Source organism: Callithrix jacchus, chromosome 10, assembly GCF_049354715.1.
Source record: "Callithrix jacchus isolate 240 chromosome 10, calJac240_pri, whole genome shotgun sequence".
Classification (NCBI taxonomy): domain Eukaryota; kingdom Metazoa; phylum Chordata; class Mammalia; order Primates; family Cebidae; genus Callithrix; species Callithrix jacchus.
The window spans coordinates 91,912,318-91,938,623 of NC_133511.1; the positions used below are offsets into that span (position 1 = coordinate 91,912,318).

The 26,306-nt window shown below is 34.0% G+C and overlaps 1 protein-coding gene across 6 annotated transcripts in view; it reads left to right on the forward strand.

Moving 5' to 3' along the window:
• ANO3 (anoctamin 3) overlaps positions 1–26,306 on the forward strand; it is a 436,084-nt gene that overhangs the window by 323,466 nt on the left and 86,312 nt on the right. For all 6 annotated transcript variants that reach the window (XM_054242186.2, XM_054242187.2, XM_078339269.1 and 3 more), the window contains 6 exons: positions 631–762; positions 3,871–3,977; positions 7,120–7,175; positions 10,420–10,541; positions 15,092–15,226; positions 20,948–21,044. In XM_054242186.2, coding sequence (XP_054098161.1) covers positions 631–762; positions 3,871–3,977; positions 7,120–7,175; positions 10,420–10,541; positions 15,092–15,226; positions 20,948–21,044 — 649 coding nt within the window. The remainder of the gene's footprint in view (positions 1–630; positions 763–3,870; positions 3,978–7,119; positions 7,176–10,419; positions 10,542–15,091; positions 15,227–20,947; positions 21,045–26,306) is intronic.

A 26,306-nucleotide genomic window follows, 5' to 3' on the forward strand; every position in this document is an offset into this window, starting at 1 on the left:
CCAGTAAGATCAGCATTACTTTTATTTTCTGAGTGAGGAAAGTGAGGCAGGAAGTTACATAACTTGTACGAGTTTATACGGCTAGTACAGTGCAATAAATTACAACTCAGTTTTGGTTGACTTTAAAATTTTGCTATCTACCACACTTATGACTCCCAGTGCCACTGAATGTGTCACAGACATTTACTTATTTTCAGTTTCCACTTTTCTAGAGCTACAATTCTGTTGGTTTTAAAAAATTAGGGAGTGATCTATTTCTATATCTGTATAGCTACATACATGTATACACACACTGTTTTAATAAATATATTTTGCTGCTTTAGAGAAATACTCTTTCCTACCACCATCTTTATGTATCTTGTTTCTGAAATCTTTTCTACAATCATTTTATTTTTTCATGATGATAACATAGTTGTCCTGAAAAGGTTTAAACAAATGCAAGATTTGGTTTGTTTTGCTATTTTCTTCTTTTATGTGAGAACAGAAGCAATGCATGTTATGTGTGGTGTGTATAGGTGTGTGTATCTCTTTTCAGAGAAGCTTCTTTAGTACTTAAGAGAATTGTAGTGGAAGGTAGCCACAGCTGTGGAATACAACCTAATCTAGTTCTAAAATGTGACTTTATTCCAGGATGCAAACTTATTTTAGAAGAATCAAAAACTGGATGGCTCATAACCCAATGGTTCTTGACAAGTCAGCTTTTCCAGACCTAGAGGAGTCAGACTGCTATACTGGCCCCTTCAGCCGTGCACGAATTCACCAGTGAGTTTCCGTCTTTTTTCATACTGCCTGTCTTTATACCTTTATGATACGGGGCTTGTTTATAGAATAAAAATACCTGGGACCATTTTCATTGTTTACCAAATACATCAGAGAACTTATTATTGTATTAAAATACACACGTATAAGCAACACTAAGTTAATGTTATTAATTCGTTATCAATTTCACAATTAGAGACATTCAGTAGTGAACAATTAATTGTAAACCCATGGACTGGTAGTCTAGTTTCTAACACTTTCAAAATAATTACTATGGTGGTGACTCAGTTAAAATAACAATAATGTTAATAATAACAGGATTACTATTAATTAACATGTTTGAGTAATAGGTTATTGTAATAAATAAATTATAATTATAATTGCTTTCAATAAACATATATTTATTAATTAAACTATTTTAGTTCAATATTACCTAACTAAAATGAATGAGAATTTTAAAAGATATTTGTTGCATGACTCTCCAGCTACCTACCTACCTACATACATACCTGTTTATTTATTCATGTATTCATTCAACTAGTATTTATTTTGTTTCTACATCACACAGGTTGTATATATAAAGAAACTTATGACACAGTTTCTATCTTCAGGGTTACTCCCAGTCTAACGGGGCAGACAAAAATGTAAATTCAAAATTAACTGGGATAAACATAAAGATAGGCAAAGGCATGGTGTATTAAAGGACTATAGCTGTATGGCCTACTTTGCTATAGACCATTCTGAATTGACCTATATTCTGGGATGAAAGTTGAAAGGATGGATGAAACAGAATTCCAGACCACCAAATATGTAACACAGCCAGCAATCAATGGGAAACCCTCCTCTTTCCAATCATCTATTTATTTTATTACTTATTCTTGGAGGTATAACTAGAAGCATGCTTTCTAATTCCAATGATATTGGAATGGCAGAAGGAATAAAATTCCAAATGACTGTCGGATTTAGAGAGAAGTCACAGTTTCATGGAAGCTTTTTCAGCTTTTTGCTCCACTTTTTCAGGACCTTTAAGGATCTGTGATACACCAAATGAAAAACACTCTACTCTCTCTTTTTAAACCCAAGACACCAAAGTAATCTTTGGAAAATAGCAGCCAGATCATGCAACTGCCTTGCTTAAGACTCTGAAATAGATATCCATTTGTACTTACAATACAATTCAAACTTATTATGTACTATATGAGCATAGATGCTGTAGTTACTGGCCAGCACTGTCACTCCATCTTCTGCATTTTTTCCCATCATTTGGTCACTCCAGCCATATAAGCCTTGGTTCTATCCGTAGAAAGCTCAAGCTTAGTCCTAACTCAGAGTCTTTGTTCTTGCTGTTCTCATTGCCATGCTCTGCCCCAATATTGATATGGCATAGTCCTTCCTGTCATTCAGCTCCCACTCAAACATCACCACCTCTGAGAGACCGGCTCTGAAAACATGACCTAAAGTGCCCTTGTCCCAGCCATTCTCTATGCCAGTATACTATGTCATTTTTCTTCATAGAAATTATCTGAAATTCTTATTTATTTTTTACTTATGCATCAGCTATTTCATCTCTCTATAATATAACTCCATGAAAAATGGAATTTATCTGCTTAAAAATTATTTGTTGAGAGAATGCTGCATCAAATTACTGGTGAAAGAGTCAGGTGGACATTCCTTCTGCTACCTGCAATTCACAGGACCCTGAATTTTGTACATCTAAGTACAGAGATAAGTATACTGGAATAACTCAGAGTCTAATCAAGTAGACACATTTGCATATTTACTTAAAAACAAGGCAGAGTAAAGTCAATGTATTAAGAAAGACAGAAATAAAATGCACATTTTGTAAGAGAGAGAGCACTACATCCAAAGGAGAGAATCTGGGGATCTCCTTTTTCAAAGGAAATAGCTCTTTTTTCAAAGGAAATAGCTCTTTTTGCCAGGTAAAAATATGGGGCGGCATAAGGAGAGAAGAAGGAACAGAGCAAAATCCAAAGGAAAAGAAGCATGGAATTTTAAGGTGATGATATTATGTTGGTACAAAGTAATCACATTTGCACGAACCTAATAATTACACAAGTTGACAGATGATTGGGTAACAGAAGCCAGAGCTGTTAGACATAAGACTTAAGAGTAAGTTGGAATGCAAGTACCGAGAGCCTTGGAGGAAAATAAGAAATTTAATGATGCTTGTAGGGGAAAGCTGTTGGTCCACTAAAAGTAAGGGAGTGCTCTAAGAATCAGAACTGTGCATTAAAAGTCAGGTGGGAAAATGCATGGCAAGTTAGGAGGATGTTCTACTCATAATCCAGAGAAGAGGCATTGAGATCCGGAACAACAGATGGAGAGAGAGAGAGTTTAGTGAGAAAAGTTACACAGTTTGGCATTTGTTTTACTATGGAGAGTGAAGAGGAAGCAACTATCATAGAAGACGTACTAATTCAGGACTGTGTATTTGACACAGTAGTGATTTATCACTCACATAGGTAAGGTAACTAGAAACACAAAGTGTCAGAAGTGAAGCAAGACCCAGAACACGCCCATTTTGTTGAGGTTCCCAGCATACTATAAAGTAAATTCTGAAACAGACCCTTGCATTCCTCTTGGGGTCATGCTTTTGCTCTTACATTATTGGCTCACAAATGGTTCCTCCTTGCTACTCTTACCATGGTGACAGTAATAGAGCATCAAGGGAAAGGTAGAACGATTGTTCATTGTTAAGGCTATGAAATCCAGATAAGCTACATTGGAAAGCATGGTTTGGGGTATAACATCAATTTTTGATGTGTTCTATTTGGAAATACATTGCTTAAGGTAGTATAAAATGTATGGGAGCCAATTGGCCATCTATTCTCCCCCTGTTCCATGTGAAGCAAGAAATAGGAAGACACCTAGAGTTCCTTATAAACTGAAAGAAGATACAAAATGAATATTTGATAATGCCTTGTATTATTTATGAGTTATTTCTTTTTCTGTCAATGAATTTATTTAAACAGGATGATTTCCCGTCTGATTTACTATACTTCGTATGCATTAGCTTTAATGGAACTTGTAACTATTGCTAGATTCTGTGTTCTGCTTTGAATATTAAAACCAATCTCCTCATCTTAACAGCTTCATAATAAATAATAAGGACACCTTCTTCAGCAATGCTACTAGAAGCAGAATAGTCTATCACATGCTGGAGCGCACCAAATATGAAAATGGAATATCAAAAGTGGGTAAGAACACTAATTTATAACAAAGTAGAGTTTGCTGATACTATTTATTCCCAGAATTAGTGTTTATTTTAATCACTGAAGCTTTGCTTTAATTCATTAAATAGATGTGTATAACATATTGAACACAAACTCTATAAATATTCAATTTTCTGCCTTTTAATAAAATGAAAACACTCTTTTGAGGGTATTTGATCATAGGTATCAAAATGTGAAATGTGCAAATACTTTGAAACAGAAATATTATTTCTTGAAATTTATCCCCCTCAAATAATCAGACTTTTGAATGACAAAATATACAGAAATTTGTTCATCATGGGCTTGTTTGTAATGGATTTATCTGGAAATACCTTACATGTCCATGCTTGGGGACTGAAAAATAAGTTAGGCTGTGTCCATGTAAAAATCAAAATTTACTCATTAAAAATGAATGAATTTTTAATGAATTAAAATTTCCTTGATTAAAAATTATGTGACATTTATTCACTCTTATTTTAACATAAAATTTTCAAGCATCTATTACACAAAGTACATGACATAAATCCTATACTCAGGGAGATTATAAATTGTTTATGAGCTCCTTATTTATCAACTTCAAAAGATATCCACAAACTATATGTCTCATGTAATTTCATTTCCTAAACTCACATACATGAAAAGACAAAAACTCTAGAAGATATCTTTTTAGAAGTTACCTCTGGAAGGTGAAATAATAGCTAGTTGTAATCTTCTAAATTTCTTTGTTGTTTAAATGTTTAGCAGTATGCTACAACATGTATAATACAAAAGAAACTTGAGAATGTTTCACCTAGAAAAGGTAAATAAAATGTAAAATGTATATAGAGTTGAGCAGAAAGCAGCAGGTAACAAACAAGGTATACCTGAATTATAAGGGTGACAAATAAAAGATGCTTGATGGGATCAAATGTTAGTCACATTCTAAAAGCTTTGAAAATAAAAAGTTGACAGCCAGCAAAACCTTGCACCCATCTCTACTGATTTTATTAAAATTGAGTGTTATGTAAGTAAAATACACTGTGTTTCAAGACAGCCACTTTTTAAAGAAAAACTTTCAGACTCTGTTATTCTTTTGATTAATAATTTATTTATTACTGAGCATTCAAAACAGTTAACTCATATGCCTAAACCTTAACAAAAATAAAGAAATACATTTAGTAAGTAATTTTTAAGGAAGTAAAAGTAGGCCAGGGTGCAATGGCTCAAGTCTGCAATTCCCTCACTTTTGGATGCCGAGGCAGATGTCACCTGAGGTCAGGAGTTTAAGACCAGCCTGAGGTCAGGAGTTTAAGACCAGCTGGCACATATACACCATGAAATATTATGCAGCAATCAAAAAGGATGAGTTTGTGTCCTTTGTAGGGACATGGATGAATCTGGAGAACATCATTCTCAGCAAACTGACACAAGAACAGAAAATGAAATACCGCATATTCTCGCTCATAGGCAGGTGATGAAAAAAGAGAACACATGAACACAGGGAAGGGAGTACTAAACACTGGGGTCTACTGGGTGGAATAGGGGAGGGACAGCGGGTGGGGGGAAGGGGGGAGGGATAGTCTGGGGAGAAATGCCAAATGTGGGTGAAGGGGAAGACAGCAACAAAACACACTGCCATGTGTGTACCTATGCTACTATTTTGCATGATCTGCACATGTACCCCAAAACCTAAAATGCAATAAAAAAATAAATAATAAATAAATAAATAAATAAACATGTGACAAAGTATGCACTTCCAGAAGCGGCTTCTCAGTCAAATTCCAAATACAACTTGTTTGGTAAAGCTGATTAAAAATAAATGAAGGCAAAAAAAAAAAGACCAGCCTGACCAACATAGTGAAACACCATCTCTACTAAAAATACAAAAATTAGCCAGGTACGGTAGCAGGTGCCTGTAATCCCAGCTACTAAGGAGGCTGAGGCAAGACAATCGCTTGAACCTGGGAGATGGAGGTTGCAGTGAGGTGAGATTGTGCCACAGCATTCCAGCCTGGGCGACAGAGTAAGATCCTGTCTCAAAAAAAAAAAAGGAACTAAAAATAATGAAATCCAAAATATAAATTGAAAATGTGTCTAAATGTTAGTACTATATGCTTTTGTAGTCTTTTGAAATAAATATGACATTATAAATAATTATAAGGGTATCATTCCCTTTGTAGAAAATACAGTAAATACAGAAGAATTAAAATTAAAATTATTCCTAAATATAATTCTTACTTACACATTTATACTTTTTATATATATGTGTATATATTTATATGTATGTATATACATATAAATATATACACACATATAAATATACACATACACATAAATTAGACTTTTTAGCACCTATAATTTTCTGTTTTTTAAAAATTCCATTATGAATATTTCCTCAAGCCTTTACTCTTTGAAAGCATTATGAATAGCTGTACAATATTCTATAATAAAATTCATCAAATCACTATGATTTACTAAGTACCTATTGAAATCTATTGCACTATAAAAATTAAATGATTTATCCATTTTAGACATGTAATTATTTCTAATTCTTTACTGATATAAATAATACTGCAACAACAGTTGCTCATTTAGTATCTGTTCTTATCAGGAGTATATGAGAGTTTCCATTTCGCTCTACCCGCATGGAGAGGGAGGAGATTTTAATAAGTGTCTCATATTGCTATTGAGGTTTTTTTTGGTTTGGTATTATACAATTAAATATTTCTCAATACCAATATATTTTTTAGGGTTTTTTTTTTTTTTGGTAGGGGATGGGGAGGGGGTGGAATATAGAATTTGTCTTCTTTCTTGACCAAACTTCGTTATTTGGAGAAAAACAAAAAGTTGCTTCTTGGTCACGTGATCCTAAATAGGTGGGTTAAATGCCCAATATTTTATGATATGATAAACTAAATCAATGTGGCAACTTGCAGATCTTCATTTACTAATATCATAAGGACATAAGTAGACCCAGTATCAATCTCTTTCACAATCTCAGTGTCCCCCTAGGTGATGTGGTTATGGAAGTCTTTGGGGTTATCTTAAATTTTTTAATTAATTCATTGTTCCCCATGTATTTGTGTTGCTTCCGAGGAAATTTTTCATTGAAACTAACTCAAGAACTGTCCTTTTCTTCTCTTTGCAGGTATCCGTAAACTTATAAACAATGGCTCATATATAGCAGCATTTCCACCACATGAGGTAATTTGGAAATGCAGTTTCCATTTTATAAACAAGGTTTTCATGCTCATTGCTTGCTTGATCCTGTTGATTTCATTTGAATCTGACTGCCCACTCCCAGGAGAATTTAGTTTGTAGGTGGCTATAGGCCTTCTGTCTCCCTATTGCAATTTTGTGGCTATACACTGGCTCCTCTGCCTCAAAGCCCATTTGCAATTTGCCCCATACTGGGATTCCTAGCCTTATCGGGGACATTCCTTCCTAGACACTACAGCTGCTACCCTCTGCTCCAGTACAGAGCTCCAAGCTTGATCCAACTTAAGATCCACACCATTCTAAACAGAGCAGATTCCTGGTTTGTGCCTACTACTTTGAAATACCCGAAAATCTAAAACAAGCCCACCACAAAAACTTATAACCAAATACCTACCTATTGCTTATTATTTGCCAGATTATTACCCACCTACTTTTTTTTTTTCAATTTTACTTTACGTTCTGGGGTACAGGTGAAGATGTTGTTGCAGGATTGTTATAAACGTTTTAAATAGAAATGCCTGCTCTAAGCTGCAGTGTACCTTGTCCACTCTAAATGACATTTGAGCCAACTTTTTATTTCCTGACCTCTTTCTTTAAGTCAATTTCACATTTTAAGATAAGAGTGGGGTCTTTACAGGTTTCACTTCTGAACTTTCAAAGGCTATCACACTTCTATTTGAAAATTTATGACTGAGGACTTACAGTATACAATACAAGGCTGAGGAATTTGCAGTCTGGTATGGCTAATAGTTGATAAAATGTACTGAATACTTGCTATTTGGCCGTTACCTGTTTTATGTGGATTATCTCATTTAATCCTTGCAACAACTCTTCGAGATATACAATACTATTAACTCTGTTTTGTGTATAGGTAGTTGAGGTACAGAAAGGTTAAATATCAAAGACACAGTTTTGAGCACAGGAAGCCAATCTCCAATGTTATATTCATTATGGTGTACCTACTTATAGTAAGAATGGACATAGTAACAGGAAATATGTTTGTGTATTTCATGTGCCAGGCCTTGTGCATGTATTTTCCCATTATTCTGAAAATAACCTGGAGGGGTAAATCTTATTATTTTCATTTTGCAGATGAAGAAACAAAGCTTAGAGAAATTAAACACCATATCAAATAGCACATAATATATGGTGAAGTGTTCAGAATGGCAAACTTAAGGCCCAAGCAAAACCTCTGTAGCAAAGGAAGGTTTAACTTGTTCTCTGTGTGGGTAATTTTCTCTACATAATTAGACTGTGTTCTGAAAGTTCATTTGACAGTTTTTTATGTGAAATTTGGGGCTTATTATAAATAAGTTATAAGTAATTATCATCTTCACACTTGTGTTTGTAATTTGGTTGAAATATTAATATATGGAATAAATACATGAATAGAAAACAAGGTTGTTGAAATACAAGAAAGTAAATTAGAAGGTCAGTAAAGCGAGCTCAGGAATTTTCTGTTGATTTTAAATGCTACTATTTGAGGTAAAAAAAAAAAAATAAGGCTTATTAGGAAGAAAATGGAGCCATCGGCATCGACTATAATTTGATTAAGGATAGTTCAGAATTTTATGCTTCCTTTTTTTTTAGTGAAGGAGACAAGTGCCAATCTCATATTTTTAGCTGTAGTTGAAGTTTGTTTTTACATACAAAAAGGACAATGGCTAGAGGGAAGGAGAAGAAATGTCTTGTGGAGTTTAGTATGAAAAGGAAAAATAAAGGGAAAAAGAGAAACACACATACACACTCACTCATACATAATTTGTTCAAGATATTGATATAATTTATAATTATATCAGAGTGAACAGGCAACCTACAGAATAAAAGAAAATTATTGCAAATTACCTATTTGACAAAGGGCTAATACTCAGAATCTATAAGAAACTTAAACAAATTTACAAGGAAAAAGCAAACAACCCCATCAAAGTAGATGAAGGAAATGAACAGACACTTCCCACAAGAAGACATTTATGCAGCCAACAATCATATGAAAAAAACCTTATCATCACTGGTTGTTAGAGAAATTCAAATTAAAACCACAATGAGATACCATCTCACACCAGTTAGAATGGCAATCATTTAAAAGCCAGGAAACAACAGATGCTGGAAAGGATGTGGAGAAAGATGAACACCATTGTGGAAGACTGTGTGGCAATTCCTCAAGGATCTGGAACCAGAAATACCACTTGACCCAGCAATCCCATTACTGGGTATATATCCAAAGGATTATACATCATTCTACTATAAAGACACATGCACACATATGTTTACTGCAGCACAACTCACAATAGCAAATACTTGGAACAAACCCAGATGCCCATCAATGATAGAATGGATCAAGAAAATGTGGCATATATACACCATGGAATACTATGCAGCCATAAAAAGGATGAGTTCATGTCTTTGAAGGGACATGGATGAAGCTGGAAACCATAATTCTCAGCAAACTAACACAGGAACAGAAAACCAAACACTGCATGTTTGCACTCATAAATGGGAGCTGAACAATGAGAACACATGGACACAAGGAGGGGAACACCACACACTGGGGCCTGTCAGGGGTTTGAGGGCCAGGGAAGGGATAGCATTAGGAGAAATACCTAATGTAGATGACAGTTGATGAGTGCAGCAAACCACCGTGGCTCGTGTGTACCTATGTCCCAAGCCTGCATGTTCTACACATGTATCCCAGAGCTTAAAGTATAATAAAGAAGGGAAAGAGAGAGAGAGAGAGAGAGAAATAAAATCTGACTAGCACTAGTGGCTGAGGCCTCTCATATTTTTTCAATGAGCACTTACACTCTTCCTTAACTTATAAAAACAGAAGAAACTTCCTGGGACTGCATCACTTCTTAAAACAAAATATATTTTTCTGAACTTTCTGGACTAAAGATTATCAAAATTTTTCTCAGTGATGGTAAAGATATTGTGTCTATTAAAAGATCTTAAATTCTAGACAGTGAAGCCTTGAGTCTAGTTTACCTTAAGCTAAATGGGTCCCATTGTATTTTTTAAGTAATTTAATAAAAGATTTTTAAGTAATTATTATATTTTTAATGAAAGATATGTAAAGGTATCTATCACATCATTCCAGTGATGGGCTTAAGTTTACCATTTCTGAAGTTTTCAATAAGTTGTTAAATTATTCTGCAAGGGAAATAGAGTTCTTATTCAGTTCAAATTTCACAAAAAAAATAGACCCAAATATATCTTACTTTATCTGCTGCAGGGAGCCTACAAGAGTAGCCAGCCCATTAAAACCCATGGACCTCAGAATAACAGGCATCTATTATATGAGCGCTGGGCACGCTGGGGAATGTGGTATAAACATCAGCCTCTGGATTTAATCAGGTACTGCAAATGGAACAATCATGAAAGGCAAAGTACGCTGTTTGTTGTCATTGTTAGACTTTGAATTATTTATTGTACTTATCAGTGAGGATGCAGGCTTCAAAAAAGCAGCCACTATAAGATTTTTCAGTAAAAGAAACTCAATGCAGGTAATTAGTTATCCAGGGGATGGGAGAGCTGAGAAATCAAACAGGCTTTGCAAGGTGTCCAAGGGATTAGCAACAGCAAAAAATTACTAATACTCCTTAAGGGTGGAGAGAAATTGGAATAAAATATATTACCAGAACCCAATACCTATATGCCATTGCTAGGGCTGCCATCAGAGAGATGAAAGTAAGGAGGAGGGTGGAGCCATGGAGGGGTCATAGAGAGGGAAAAAGGTCCTGGTTTATCTCTCTTCTACCATTGAGTGGTTTAGTATCACCTGGCTCAACTTAACCAGAAGTAATTTAGAGTTAAACCTGACTAAAATTTCCAAACCGAAAAAAAACCAAAAAAGTGGATCTAAGAGCAAAGAAGAAAATGACTAACACATGTTTGTATTTATTTATTGTTCATCAAAGATCTACTCTATTTTAGGATGCATATTCTAGTAAGTAACTGCCTTCAACTTGAACTAGTCTTGAAATATTGTTGTATTCATGATTTATATCATTTGTTTTGATGGAAGATAATTTGTTCTTTATTTTTGGAAATCATAAAATCTGTATTAACAAGGACTTAATCAAGTCTGTGGTTAACTATAAATATTTACAGAATGATAGAAAATGACCATTTATATTATATATGTTAATATTTTAAGCTGTTTATAAAGTATAAACATCAAGAATAAATCATAGCTGAATCAGTCAGTGCCCCCAACATAAAACAGATGAACACTGTGAGGGGTACTTGTAGAGAATTTAATAAAAGAGCTATATACAGAAGCATAAGCCAGGGTCAAGGGAGGCAGTGATGGATAAGGAAGCTCCCAGAAACTAGCACAGTTGGAAGTTGGTATCAAACCGAGATCTTGAAGAGGCAGGGGGAGAAAGCATTTGGCAGAACCTGTCAAAATCTAAAACCATAAAAATGACGGGTCATCTGAAACAAGCTATGACCTTAGAAGGAAAGCAGCCATGGCCAAACATGGCCCAAGAGGGAGGAAGCCAGGTTAATAAATACCCCATCTCTTTTATCTTGCCCTCTGATCTCCTGCTGGCACATTCAGTTAGTCAACAAGCCCATCAGGAAGCCAGAAGAAAATAAGAAGGAACAAAGCTTATAGAGTCCATAGAGGTAGCTGCCTAGTGCCTATAATGAAAGGAAAAAAGTAGAACCTGGATCTGGAAATACAGAGGGTAAACATCCACCACCAAACTCTTTTAGTTTCAAACATTAAGTACTTGGGTATATTCAGAACCAAGATGTTTTATTTCTTAGTCAGGTGATCACAAAAAATTCTCAGATTTTATTTTATACAGATGGAAGAATTATTTTAGAGATAGATAAACAGAGTGAAATGTGCTGGTTCACAAAGCATATCTATTAGGAATGAAAATGAAGTTAGGATTTGTAAGCACCCATTTTAGTGTAAATAATTACACTTAGCTTATTTCACTTAAGATAATGTTCTCCAGTTTTATCCATATTATTGCAAGTGACAGGATCGTATTCTTTTTTAAGGTTAAGTAGTATTTCATTGTGTATATATAACATATTTTCTTTATCTATGAGGCAGAGAAAAACAAATATTGCATAATCTCATGTATGGGTAGAATCTAAAAAAGTTGAACTCCTAGAAGCAGAGAGTAGATAAGTACTTACCAAAGGCTGGGAGTAGGGAGGAGACAGAGACTGGGGAGGTGTTGGTCAAAGGATATGAAATTTGATTAGGAGAAATACATTCAAGAAATCCATTGTACAACATGGTGACTATAGTTAATAATAATGTATTATTGATAATTACTTAGTATATTTTAAATGTTCTTACTATAAAATAAAGATAAATATGTATCCTTATACTTGTTTATGTATATATAAATATGCATATGTTTATTAGCTTCATTTAGTCATTTCAAAATATATGCATATTTCAGAACATCATGCATGCAATAAATGTATACAATTTTCTGTTGACAAAAAATAAATACTTGTGTTACCAAAATTGAGATGGTGATGAGGCAAATATGGATATTAAACTATTTATGTGTAGAATTTTCTACAAGGCCCACTTTTCTACAACAAGCAGATTGTCTTAAGATTTGTGACTACTTATTTTGAGTAAGTTGTTCTTAAAACCACCCACTTTTGAGGACATGATTCTCTTATTGTGTTGCTTCCTATCTGTAATGAGAGAAAGAGGGTTTCAGAGTTGGATTTCTTTATATTATTTGGTTATGGATGATGGAGAACCATAGGCACAACCTGTATTATGCTGAATAAAGTTGTTTTTTAGTAGTAGATGAAAAGTCAGATACAGGCAATTTCTTTTTTTTAAATATAAATAACCATTTCTGGACATGTGTCTATGGTTTTTCCATTTTAAAAATAAATTTAAACATTTTGTAGCTAAGGCCTACTTTAGTTTCAGTCTGTTTTTCCATGAAAAATATTTGAAGCTAAAAAGAGCACATATTCAAAATCATCAGCTACAAAACTTGCTTAGCAAAATTCTTCTATGGCAATTTAAAAAAATATTTTACAATAGACATTGGAGGCATTTGTATTTAAAAACAATATCACTAAAGGAAACAATTCTAAAATCATAAATTTCCACATCATGTTGTTTTACGATAGAAATTATTTCAGCAGCAGAATTCTATCATTGAGTGAAATATGACACAGGGCACAAATATTAAAAAAAAAAAAAACAGATAAAAAGAGAGTAGCTGTGGTTGAAGTGTGATGAGGAGTTAACAGCAATAGCAGCCCCCTCTTCCTCCCTCTTCCTCCTGCTCTGGCTGGAATACAGGAATCACAGAAGGTTATGAGTACCAGTGGTCTGAGGCAAGGGCATTTTTCTTCAGCCTCTTTTACTTGTCACCAGCTCCTTCTTCTCCTGACACAGATCTGAAAACTGTTTTTACTTAGGTGACTATACTTCACCAAATAATATTGTTGTTTCTCTTAACCTTCAACAATGTGTAATTTAAAATACCATTATTGATATCAGTATGATATAGTTAATACTGTCCATATAAGCTCAATTGTCTGTGCAACCTTCTTTCATCATAATTATAAAGGTACTCTATTGTGTTAGTAACATGTGCTAAAAACTTTGCTCCACCCCACAGAGGAACATTTGTTCAAGAGAACAAAATGGTTTTTCAATACCTGTTAATATAATAAATTTCCATTTCAAAGTAGAATATTATTATTGTATAAGAAATGAATGTTCTATTGATCTGTGTTTCCTAGGAGAGATAAATAAAATGAAAAAATGGAGAAATTATGCTTAATGTAGGATTATTCCAGGTCTACACCCAGTAGAATGTGCAAAAGATTTAATTGGTACAACACAGAGAATGAAGCAGAAAGAGTATAGTTTGCAGAAAGAGAAGGCTTGTTAAGGAAATATGACAAGAGAATTTTCTTCTTAGCAAGAATCACTGCTCAGTGCAGTATTTCCAAACGAACTTTAAAGTACCAATCTTTATTGAAGGAACAAAACTGTGTGTGTTTATTAACAATCTTTAGAAGATGGAGACCAAACACTAGTAAAGAAGTCAGGAAATTGTCATTTTTACCAGTCCTTTAATATCAGCAATAGGTTAAATGAAGAAAGAGCTATTGAGTAGTTATTAGAGCTGCCTAATTCCTCTGCCATTTCAGTTTAAATAATATTCATCAGCTAGAGGGGAGTAAAATTCATTAACTCTCTTAGCATCCTTCAGTACTTCCTGTGGCAGGTATTAGTGAAGCAACATACAGGTCAAGCTTTTAGCGGCTCACAATCATATAGGAAGGAAAATGAATGGAAGCATGACCGGTAATTGTCATACATTTTTGTAAGTTTAGGGACAGCATTGACCAGGATAAATATCGTGTGCTTTGGAAACTGCAGAGTTGAACTTTGTTGAGGAAGGTGTGACATAATTGTGCACATTGTGTCTAGCATAAGGGTGTGTGGTTAAGGTGCAGATGGAGATGAAAACCTAAACTTTTCTCAGCACCCACCCAGAGGGAAGAGCTTTTTCAAATTTGCATGAGAGCTATATTGTTTAGAGCAGCTCTGTGATGTGAAGAATAAGAAGGGATGCCAGTAGGAAGGTGGAGAAAAGCAAGAATTGGGTTATATAAAGGCTTCTGAGCCATATTAAGAAGTATGACATATACGTAAATACATGTGACAGAATTGCCCCTATAATGAAAATGTTTAAAAATAAACACTATTACCATTATTGGATTCATTAACAAGAAGGAGTATTTTAGATACTCTAGGTGGAGCTGAGGAGGAACTGAGTATAGCCTCAAGTTTCCATCTGAAATTCTGACTAGGTGTGGCATCAATGTTTGTAATACTGCTTACGTTGCCTTAACTCAGTGTAAGGATTTGCTTTCTCATGCAGGCTATACTTTGGTGAGAAGATTGGACTATACTTTGCTTGGCTGGGATGGTATACCGGAATGCTGATTCCTGCAGCAATTGTTGGCTTGTGTGTTTTCTTCTATGGATTATTTACAATGAATAAAAGTCAAGTGAGGTAAGCTATTAAGAGATCTATTAAAAATATTTGGCCTGACTTCTGAGTGGCCAAATTTTGATGATAATGCTGACTATAAAAAACAAATGGTTGATGATACTGTAATTTAATTTATTTGCTGTTTCTGGTTTGTTTGTTTGTTTGTTTTTCGGTAGGAAGGGAACACTTATAAAAGGTTATTTTAATACTTTTATGTGCAGACTCTCTTGAGTAAGCTTAAGACTGTTTATTTCAAATTTCTCTTTCCAGTATATACCACATAATAATTCAAAAATGTGATCATTTTGTGCAATTTACATTTGCATAGCATTTGTTAATCTAGAATACCCTCTCAATATATCATCCAAATCATTATAATAGCTATAATATATAATATACAATTTCAATTTGTAATTTACCAAGGCCTTCCAAATACACTGTTTCATCTGCTGTAACCTTCACTACCACCCTTAGAGATGCACAGCCCTTTTTGCACATGTGGGACCCTAATATACTTTACGATGTCTAAACAAAACAATTATACCACAGAAATCTTGCTCTCAGCAGCCTCCTCTACTCTCCTGAGTTCATGACAGAACATAACATACTTTCTACTTTATTATTACACTCTGGAGGAATAAACATTTATAAATTGTATTTAGCATCTACTTAAGATATAGAGATGGCAGTGAAATTGGATTTAACATATATCAAAAGAGTGATGCCTCTGTTAAAGTTGAAGTGACTTAAGATTTGGAAATAGGAATAACACATTATTATTTAGCAAGGGTAAGAGTCACCTTAGCATTAAATAATCTTAACATCAAGTTCTATTTAATATATCACAAGCATATTACCAACTTTACTTTTGTATGATCAAATTCAAAATGTGAAAAATATCTTTCCTCTTTCTTTCAAAACTGAACACTTTCTTCTCTTTTGGTCCATCTTTTAACCGTGGCCTTGCTACTGGATGCTAAACATGACAGTTAACGCTAAAGTTATATCATGATATCATAGAAATTAATTTGCTGAATTTTCGTTAACAAATATGTATATGTATGTATGTGTATAGAAATTTTGCTTTAAAACAGAACAACTTTATTTTCCTAGAATTAAATCCTATTCAATAACCAAGTTGCTTGATTTGATATCTCAAGCTCCCCTTATTCTTCATGAATGCTAAGTGATAAATACTATAAAAACAAAGAAACACCTACTGCTCAAACCCATTTGATCTAGCCATGGGTTTATTTCAGAGTTTTGCAAACTCACTACCATCTTGCAAGGCAACATCTTCTTGAACAAACTTCTGCCCACCGGAAACATCCATTGTCCTTTTGGGCGTTTCCCTGTATTCTATTGTATCAGTAACATCTGGAGCTCAGAAGAAAGTTGTGGTTTAGAGTTACAATGAATTGGAAAAAAATAAACACTCTTTAAAAATAAATTTTAAAAATATGTAAAATAATTCTTCAACAGCTACTGTTCAAAAATTGGTTCTGTGGAGAACATATTAACAACATTTCAGCATATGATGTAGACTTCCCCTCTCCACCACTACAAAGCTGAAAGTGAACAAAGGAATGAAGGGAATAGATTTGCTGTTTCTATTGATTTATATACCAATGGAGTGAATTAGGCTTATTTTTTGTATGAGATCATTATTCTTTAACCTTTAGTACAAGGAGTGTTTTAAAAGGTATTAGCAAACTCTTTTCTTCAGTGCTCTATGGTATTACATTACTCCCACTTCCGTCACACTATAATTAAGATCCTGTCAGACTTTCTATTCTAAACCAAGATAAGCAGCACTGAATATCTTGACTCAAAATTTGGGGACTGAAATTTTCCATTCAAGGTGTCAGACATGGTTGAGTTAGTTGTAGGTGTTATCATGGTGGGTGAGGGAAGGAAAGCAATCTCTTATTTTGTGTTGACTTATATTAGTACAATTTTATTAAGCTCTTTTTTGCTTGTTGCAGGGTAGAAAAATGTTCCAAAGCTGCAGATGTGGCTCTATCAATTACGTTTCTACCAGCTATGTTAAATTAAGGTCATGTTTCTTAAGTGCCCTGCACTTCATCATAGAAGTAACTAACAATCAAGTTTTAGAAGACTGTATATACATACATGTATATATTTACATGTATACACTGGTTTTACATGGTGAAATATGGCCATGTCTGTGCCTGGGAAAAGATAGAGGAATTTGAAAATGAACAGAAATATGCGGCCTGTTTTTCCCTGGGTTTCAGGAACCAGGAAACAGCTGAAACCCCAATGCCCTGGCCTATTCTTGCCTCTTCAGCATCAGAACTCACCAATAAGTTAATGTGGTTCTCGATATTGACCAGATTTTTAAAAGTCATTGCTTCTTGGAGGATTTCCAAGCCCTCTCTTGACACTATCCTTAGTAATAAGAGTATCTTCCATTTATGAAGTACCTGAATGTGTAAAGTACATTGTAAAAATTTTAAATCTGATATCCCAGTTAGATATCACCATTTAAAGATGAAGAAATTGGTCCTTTTAAAAAAAAGTGATTTGATCAGGAGACTATAGTAAGTGTTCAGCTAAGTTTCAAACCTATTTCCGTTTTTTTAAATTATCAATAATATTAACAATTTTATAATATATAATTAATTACAGAACTAAATCATTGTTTTATTAATTTAGATTTAATTATCAATGGATTATTAATAAATATTTATTAATGATGAGAACACAGTATGAGATCTACTTCCTTAATAAATTTTTAAGTGTACAAGACAGTCTTATTGACCACAGGCACAATGTCTTACAGCAGTTCTCTGGAATTTATTATTTTTATATAACTAAAATTTTTTATCTATTTCACCCTCCATTCCTTCCTCCCCCTAACCGATGACAACCACCATTTTGCTCTCGTTTTTATGAGTTTGACTGTTTTATATACCTCATATAAGTTGAATCATTCAGTATTGGTTCTTCTGTGTCTGGCTTAATTCAGTCAGCATAATTTCTTCTAGGTTTATCCATGTTATCACATATGGCAGGATTTCCTTCTTTTCTTAGACCAAATAATATTCCATTGTACATATATACCACATTTTCTTTCTTCATTCATCAGTCAATAAACATTTGGGTTGTTTCCATATCTCGGATATTTTTAATAGTTCTGAAATAAATGTGGGAGTGCAGACAGCTCTTCCAGATCATGATTTCATTTCTTATGGTTATGTATTCAGAAGTGGGATTGCTGAATCATGTGGTAATTCTATTTTTGATTTTTGAGAAACCTCCCTACTGTTTTTCATAACAGTGGACCATTTTAGATTTCTACCAGTAGTATACAGGATTGCAATTTCCCCACATTCTCACTAATACTCACTTTTCTTTTTAGGTATAGTAGCAGTCCTAACAGGTGTGAGGTGATCCTTTATTGTAGTGTTGATTTGCATTTCTCTAATGATTATTTCTAATTTTAAAAGAAATGATTTATCCGTAATGCCCTACTGCTTTTCCTTACACCTAGTTTCACACTTTCCCCAAAAAATGTGTACCACGAAGCACATATGTTATCTTCCATTCTTTGTCATGTTCATTGGATTATAAGGAAGCATCAGGACACTCAAATGAGTCCACCCCCATATCGAAAACTTTCTCGCTACTTTTATCTTTAATTGGTAGTAATGATTGTTTCTTTGAAATCACACTTGATATGTATATTTAGCAATAAATAAATACAAAACAAAAGAAAGCTACAGTTTGAGTGGTTGTTTAGGTAACACTGCAAAAGAAATTAAGAAACTCTCATGTTGGGCACTCTCCCTCCCTCTAGTGGTTAAGTAAAGTCAAAGAAACTTGTGATCCTCTTAAATACATTATTTTAGACTAAAACTGTCAAAAGTTGTTTGATATTTTTTGTGTATCATGTATTGAGTTGAGCTTTGTGTAACCTTCAGAAAATTAATATAATGAATCCGGCAGTAAAATTAGGACCCAGTCTAATAGTGGGAATTCTAGACTTGGTGCTTGAATAAATGTGGGCTTTTGATTGATCCCATTAGGAAATTGAGAAAGATTCTGTCACATAAACCAACTTCAGTACCCTTTTAGTGTAAGATTCTAGTGCAGGACAAATTGTATCATTTGTGAAACAATAAATTTTTTAAAAAGCTCATTTCAATTAATTTTTTAAAGAAATATGTTAATAGTTCTTATTCCTACAAATTAGTAATATTGATATAAGAGGAGATATAATCTTCTCTTTCTTGTTGTTTTTTAAAATATATTTTACCTGCTTTCTCCTACTTTATATAGCCATCCTGACTGCTAGTAAGATAAGTATGAAAATAGAAGTATAGGCCATTCCATCATCATGATCAGTAATAAATTATTACGTGATAGAAAAGTTCCCTTAAAATATGAAACAAACTTTATCTTTCTTTTAGATATAATTGATGAAAAACTGGATGTACAATCAGAAAAACCTAAGCTGGGGGTCCCTGAAGTGTCTCTTGCTAGCTCTATAATCTTGAGCAAGTTCCTTAAATTGGACATTGTTACTCTCTTTTTACTGGAGATAATTGCCATTACCTGAGATTGGAGTAAAGACTAAACAGTTTGACAGATATGAATTTATCTTTCCTCACTGTAAAGCATTATGTTACTATATGATATCATTACTTACTCTTGATCCCCTCTTTGGCTTGAGATTATATACATCTTAAACTTGAAATACACATTGAAATGCACATGGATTCTTTGTTGTTTTTTTATTTGGTTCATAGACAAACGTGTAAAAACAACAAATCTTGCTGTAAACATTGACAGTTAAACTTGTGTTGAGTTGAATTTCCAGACACATTTTCTAAAGCCTTTAAATTCCTTTCAACATTTCCAGAGAAGATTTAGTTAAAGACAGTTAACTCAGGGGATACTAAATGAGAAAGGGCCATTTATGAGGGGAAAGGGCTCAAAACATTCTTAAAATAAGTTGTTGAGATCTGTGAGTCTATGAGGCTTTTTGGAAATTGTTATTGATGTGTTAGTGCTGTCACAAAGTCATCTAGAATGTATGCTGAGAGGTTTTTTTTAAAGGCAGTGGACATAAAACTGAAGAGACATATCATAGAGTTACATTCTAATAAATAACATATTTACATAAATATAAACTATGGCACGTCATTGTGACAGTGTATGTCAAGGCACTACAAAAGGCCCCCCAAAACAAAAACACAAAAAAACAATTATTTTAATCTGCAACGAACATTCTCACCAACAATATGTACTACAGTGGGTGTTATAAATTGTGTGATCACTATACTTGAGAAATCCAAATAGGTTTGATTCCAGCTCAGCTACTTCCAAGCCTGTGAATTTGGCTAAAACTTCATCGGTATACCTCACAAAATTATCCTGAAGCCATGAAATCATGTATAAAAGTATCATTGTAGACAAAGTTTCACCAATATCACACAAATGTAAAATATGGCCTGTTATTATTACACTATCTTGACAGCATTTTGTAAAATAAAAGAAGCATACCAAAACTTTTGCATCACAAATATTCTCAAGTGTTTGAGTTGGAGTCACACCACAGTCTAAAAGTTCTTCCTTACTTGCTCACTACTCCCCACTCTTCTCATTTCTTCTTTTCCTCTCTGCCTTGCTACTTTCAACAGGATTTGCCGTAGGGACTAAGTGAATCCCTAGTCATAGTATCATGCTACGTTTTTCTTTTCTTTTTTTCTCAAGCCAAGAAATTTGTAAAGCCACTGAAGTCTTTATGTGCCCTCTCTGTGACAAGAACTGCTCCCTGCAGAGACTCAACGACAGCTGTATCTATGCCAAGGTGAGTGTGGGCCCTTGCATTCTCCTTCCTGAGCTGTACTAAGAACCAGGCAGTAAAAAGTCCTTCAGCCAATAGCTTTTTACCAAAGTTAAATGTTCTCAAGAGTGTCAATGATCGTAAGTGCCATTACCTACTGAATAAAATGTCAGTCCGCTGCAATTACAAAGCAAGTATACTTTTATTTGAACATTTTGGTCATCCTTTGTTTTTATAACTGATTTTTGCCACCATAGATAAACATAAACTTGCACTTGTAATTGTATATAGATTCTTTTTAGGAAATAAACGGTTACTTCTGTTGCTACTTACTAAGTTTATATGTTACCTGAAAATTTATGAAGTTAAAATACTTCTACTAGTAAAGAGAAAATGAAATAACATACCAAAAATTCCCAAACTGCTGCCTATTAGAATTACCTGAAGGGTTTTTAAAACCCCTGAAGTTCAGGCCAAACCTAGGGCAATTAAATCAGAATCTTTGGTATTGGAACATAGATATTGGTATATTTCAAATTTTTCTGGGTAATTTCAATGTCCGTCCAAGTTTAAGAAACACTGAATTCTACATTTTAATTTTTGTTTATAAAACAGCTCGTAAAAAATATGTCAAGTATAATTAACGTATAAGGAAATGTACCTATTTAAGTGTATGAATTGATACTTTTGTTATACATGTGCACCTGTGAAACCATTAGCATAATCAAAATAATAAACATGTCATCTCCAAAAGTTTCCTCACATCCTTTTAAATCCTTGCCTCCCTGACCTTCCCCTGTGCTCTATCTTTGTGTCATTATAGATAAATTTGTATTTTCTAGATTCTTGTGTAAATTGAATCTGTATGTATGTATATTTTTCTGGCTTCTTTAACACAGCATATTTATTTTGAAAGTCATTCATGCTGTAGCATTTATCAATAGATCATTCATTTTAATTGCTGAATATTATTTCATAATCTCTGTAACCTATTTGTTTATTCTCTTACTTTTGCTTATTTTATACAAATTTGCTGTTAACATTCATCTCTACAGGTTTTTTAATGGACAAATGCTATCATTTCTCTTGGGTAAATACCTAGGAGTAGACTGGTTGGATCATCTGATAGGTCTGTGGTTAGCCTTTTAAACCTCTGCTAAGCAAAACTTTTCCTATGTGTTTTTACCATTTACAGACCCACCCATGGTATATGAGAATTCCAATTTTCTGCATAGTCACTGAGACTCGGTGTGGTCAATCTTTATAAATTTTAACAATTCTAATCCTCTTTCTATGTACTGTACCCAAGTCACTGTGAAAAATGAGGGTTCCCAGTGGCTGGAGGGAACAGGCAGTATTCCTGACTCCTGTCTTCTTAAGTGGTGCTTTCCTTGACAGATGGTTTCCTTGCATACATGCTCACTGAGTACTGCCTACGTTGTTCTTCTCTACACCCTGGGAACTCTTTAAGGCAGTTATCTGAGAAGTAATAATGTGCATGTTGTTTGTTTCCAGTCTCTCAGAGATCATTGCCCATTCTTGCCTGATACTTACCATCTTGTAATGTGTTGTTTCATACATTTTGTGCATTTTTGGGGTGTTTCCAGAACAGGGATAAAATCAATATCTTTTACTCCATTTTTTCCAGAAGTGGAAGTCTCAATACAATTAATTTTGACAAGGCTGGGTGCAAAATCCAAAGCCACTCAATGCCCTTACTGCAAGAACATAACTTAATATAGTAGTTCGTTTCTGAATTATTTATCTTGAATGAAGCGCATGTGAAAAGTCTGTTTTGTTTATAATTTGATTTCAAAATAAATGTTTAGTTTTAATTCTTTTAAATGTTTCATAAAGATGATAGGGACTTAGAAACATGGTTATCTGGTTTGGAGGCGCATTTTCTCATCATTTTTTGCAAGAACCGAGTGTGTTAAGAGTTATTAGATGTATATGCACAGGTCCTTCTCCTAACCTGTGTGTTTTAGACATAAAACAGCCTTAAGAACACCAAAAAATCCAGATATATGTTACTTCTTTCACTTGGACATATCTAATAACACACATTGGCATTATTTTTACACTGAAGACAAGAAATAATCACATATGGCAGAGTGATAACCTGAGGAAGCCGTTTGAGGAAACTACATCTAGGGTGCTTTTGTCATTGTGCAGTAAATACATCTCTTCTTTTCTCAACAGAGAAAGGTACATTTAAGGACAGGGATGACTCACAAAGAATTCACTTAATAACTTATGTAAGGAAGGTGAAAAAGTGAGCTTGCAAAGGAGACTATTGCCTTAAAGAAGAATATAAGAAATACAATCTACTAGGATGAAATGTCTTTTAGTTTTTCCTCGGGCTAAGACAAAATGTAGCTACTTGTTTTATACCTTGAAAATAAGACTTCCTTTTCCTTATTGGTTGGAACTCAACATTCTCTTTTAACATAAATTTTCATATTTAAATATGTAATACTTTGTTGATGGATAGAATCAGATATAAGGGAGCAGATTTTTGCCAAAGGAACAAGCCAACCAATCCAGGATCATCTAGAAACAAAATCACCTAGACGCATGATTTAGGGAGTACTCAATTTAGTTTCTTATGGACCATCACTGCTTGTGACAAGAGGAAATTAAAGTTTCTATATTATATTGAAAAGGACATGTACGTACATGTAATTATTCCCTTTATAGTTTCAGTGATGTGTTTGTATGGAAAATAACTGGTCTTATCATATGATAAAAATTAATATTTAAGTACATTAATGTTTCCTTTCATGACTATTTTTATTTTAGTACTTAAAAGTATTGGAATTAGGAATTTTTGCAATTAAATAATTTAGTGATATTTGCGCACATTTAAATGCACTGACACTACACTTTCAAACGCTATGATGCTAGGAATTCTCATTTAAGGTGAAATAATTAAATAGAAGGTCCTACATTGTTTTTCATATAATTGAAAAATGACTCAACCCCTTGAAGTTAAATATTATTCATAATAATTGTATTAAAAAATTGTTTAAGAAACATTTACACAATACCCAGTATGAACCTCAGACTGTATACTGATTTGAGGTTACAACAGAAGTAGGAGAAAAGCTGTTCCTTTCAAAAAAACTTCATCAAAGAATCTGCATAAGACTGTACATCAGATCATCTAGAACATTTATTAAAAAGCAGATTCCCAGGCCCCACATCCTGAAATTTAAAATCTACTAGTCAAGGATAAGGCCTAAAACTCTCCATGATAACAAGCTCCTCCAGTGACTCTGATTTCTAGGAGCGCATTTTAAAAAGATATGTGGAGAATAGGTTAATCAAGACTTCATTTTTTATCGCAGATTCAGCAAATAAAATGGTTATTCAGGTTTTACCCTGCCCAAGAGTTAGGGAAGGAGGGTGTGAAAGGGAGTGACCTCCAGCCTCAATTATGACTCCCTGCCCTCCAAATCTCCAGCAATAGCCCTGCATACAGGGTTGAATCTGCAAAGGTGGCACCTTGTTCTCCTATCCTAGAGGGACTTTAGTGGGATTTAAGTGGCATTTTTTTAAGAGCCTTATGTTTTTCTGAACCTATCAGGCAATTTTAGACCAAGACCCAGCAGCTATTATGGAGAAAATGTAGACTTTCTGCTTCCAACATAATAAGAAATAGATCTTCTTAAACAGTACCCACATTTATTGATTTGTAGCCACAGTCAGCTCTTCAAGAGAAATCAGGCGTCAAAGAAAATGGACAATTTGTACTTAAATCAAGCTTTGAGGCCAAGTTTGCTACCTTCTTTATATATTATGCCTAGTCACATGAACAATGTTGAACAAAATGCCTGCAATGGGTCCCCCTATTCATAAAAACAAGCTGTTTTCCTAATAAAAATAATTTAATGTATTGTATGTGTAATTATATATGTAGGACAAGATTCTGCTTTTAGAAAAATCTGGTATGCTGCTTATGGAATTTTCTCAATATTTCATCTGGAGTTTCTTCAAAATATAAATATATTTTCTCAATATTTCAGTGGAGTTTCTTCAATGTTCCTGTCCTATTAGACAGAGGGCCACTTCTCACTTAATTCTCCTGTCAATCACCCATGATTTAACCCTGAGCCATTCACGTAAGCTTGGCTCTTCCTTCACTCTTTTTCCAATTTTCATTCAGCAGCTCATATGTCAACACCTAAATAAAGCCCTTAACACCTCAAGATATAACCACAGACCTCTAGTTGTTCTTGTTGTCTCTATGATTTTCCATACCACAATACATCCCATGTGTAATAGCTTGATAAATCTAACACGTGATTATACAATGTCGCACTCTTCCTTCGAGCAAGTTTTGAAGTCTTCTCTAATGCTCCTTCTATCTGTATTTCCTTTTAGATGTATGTAATCCCATATTACAAGAATATTACATGTATTCCACCTTAATCTTATTAAGGTGTTTCTAAAATATTAATGTTTAAATGTATTGACTTAAAATGCCTGAAAGATTTGTAAGCAAACTTAGCAAGGAAAAAAAGAGAGAAGCACTTTAAAGGAAAATACTACACAAACTATGACAAGTTAATGCAACAAATTGTTATTAAGGGTGGCATTTTATTTGCCACTTTTCTAAAAGAGCAGGGTAGAGACATTACTTCTTGGTGACCTTTAAATCCCCATGTGTAAAGTCTCTGTTCTAACACTCTAAGAGGCTATTTCCTATATGATGTTGGTTTACAAAGGAAAACAGACAGCTGTTCAGCTGTTCAGCAGCCTCAGGTGTCTCTGTGGGACATCTTGAGAAAAAAAAACTATTGATTCCCTGCTGGGTATAATTTTATGAGCTTTGTGGGAGAATTTCTTTATGATCCTTTTCTCTCTTATATGTTCACTGATGATTGTTTTGAAAACCAAATTTTTATGCTATTTTTTAGAAATACTAAGCCTTAACCAACATAGAATTTCAGAGCCATATGGGACATTTTGCACCTATCCACCAGCCTTCAAAGCACATCTTTCTATGATGATATTATCAATAATGCCACATTATAGAAAAATACACTTTATGATGGCTTGCTTTACATATGTTTTGCAATGTGTTCCAGATGTAACAACTGAAATATATATTACTGTTGTTTTCATGCTGCCATTGAGCACCCTCTGGACTTCAGATTGGGCAAGGAGGACACCATTCCATTCCAAGTTTCCTTATAACTTTTCTTTAGCCCATGATTGTCCTCACCCTCCTGTAAGGACCAGTTCTCTATTTTCACTGTAGTTTCTATGAATTTTTGTGCT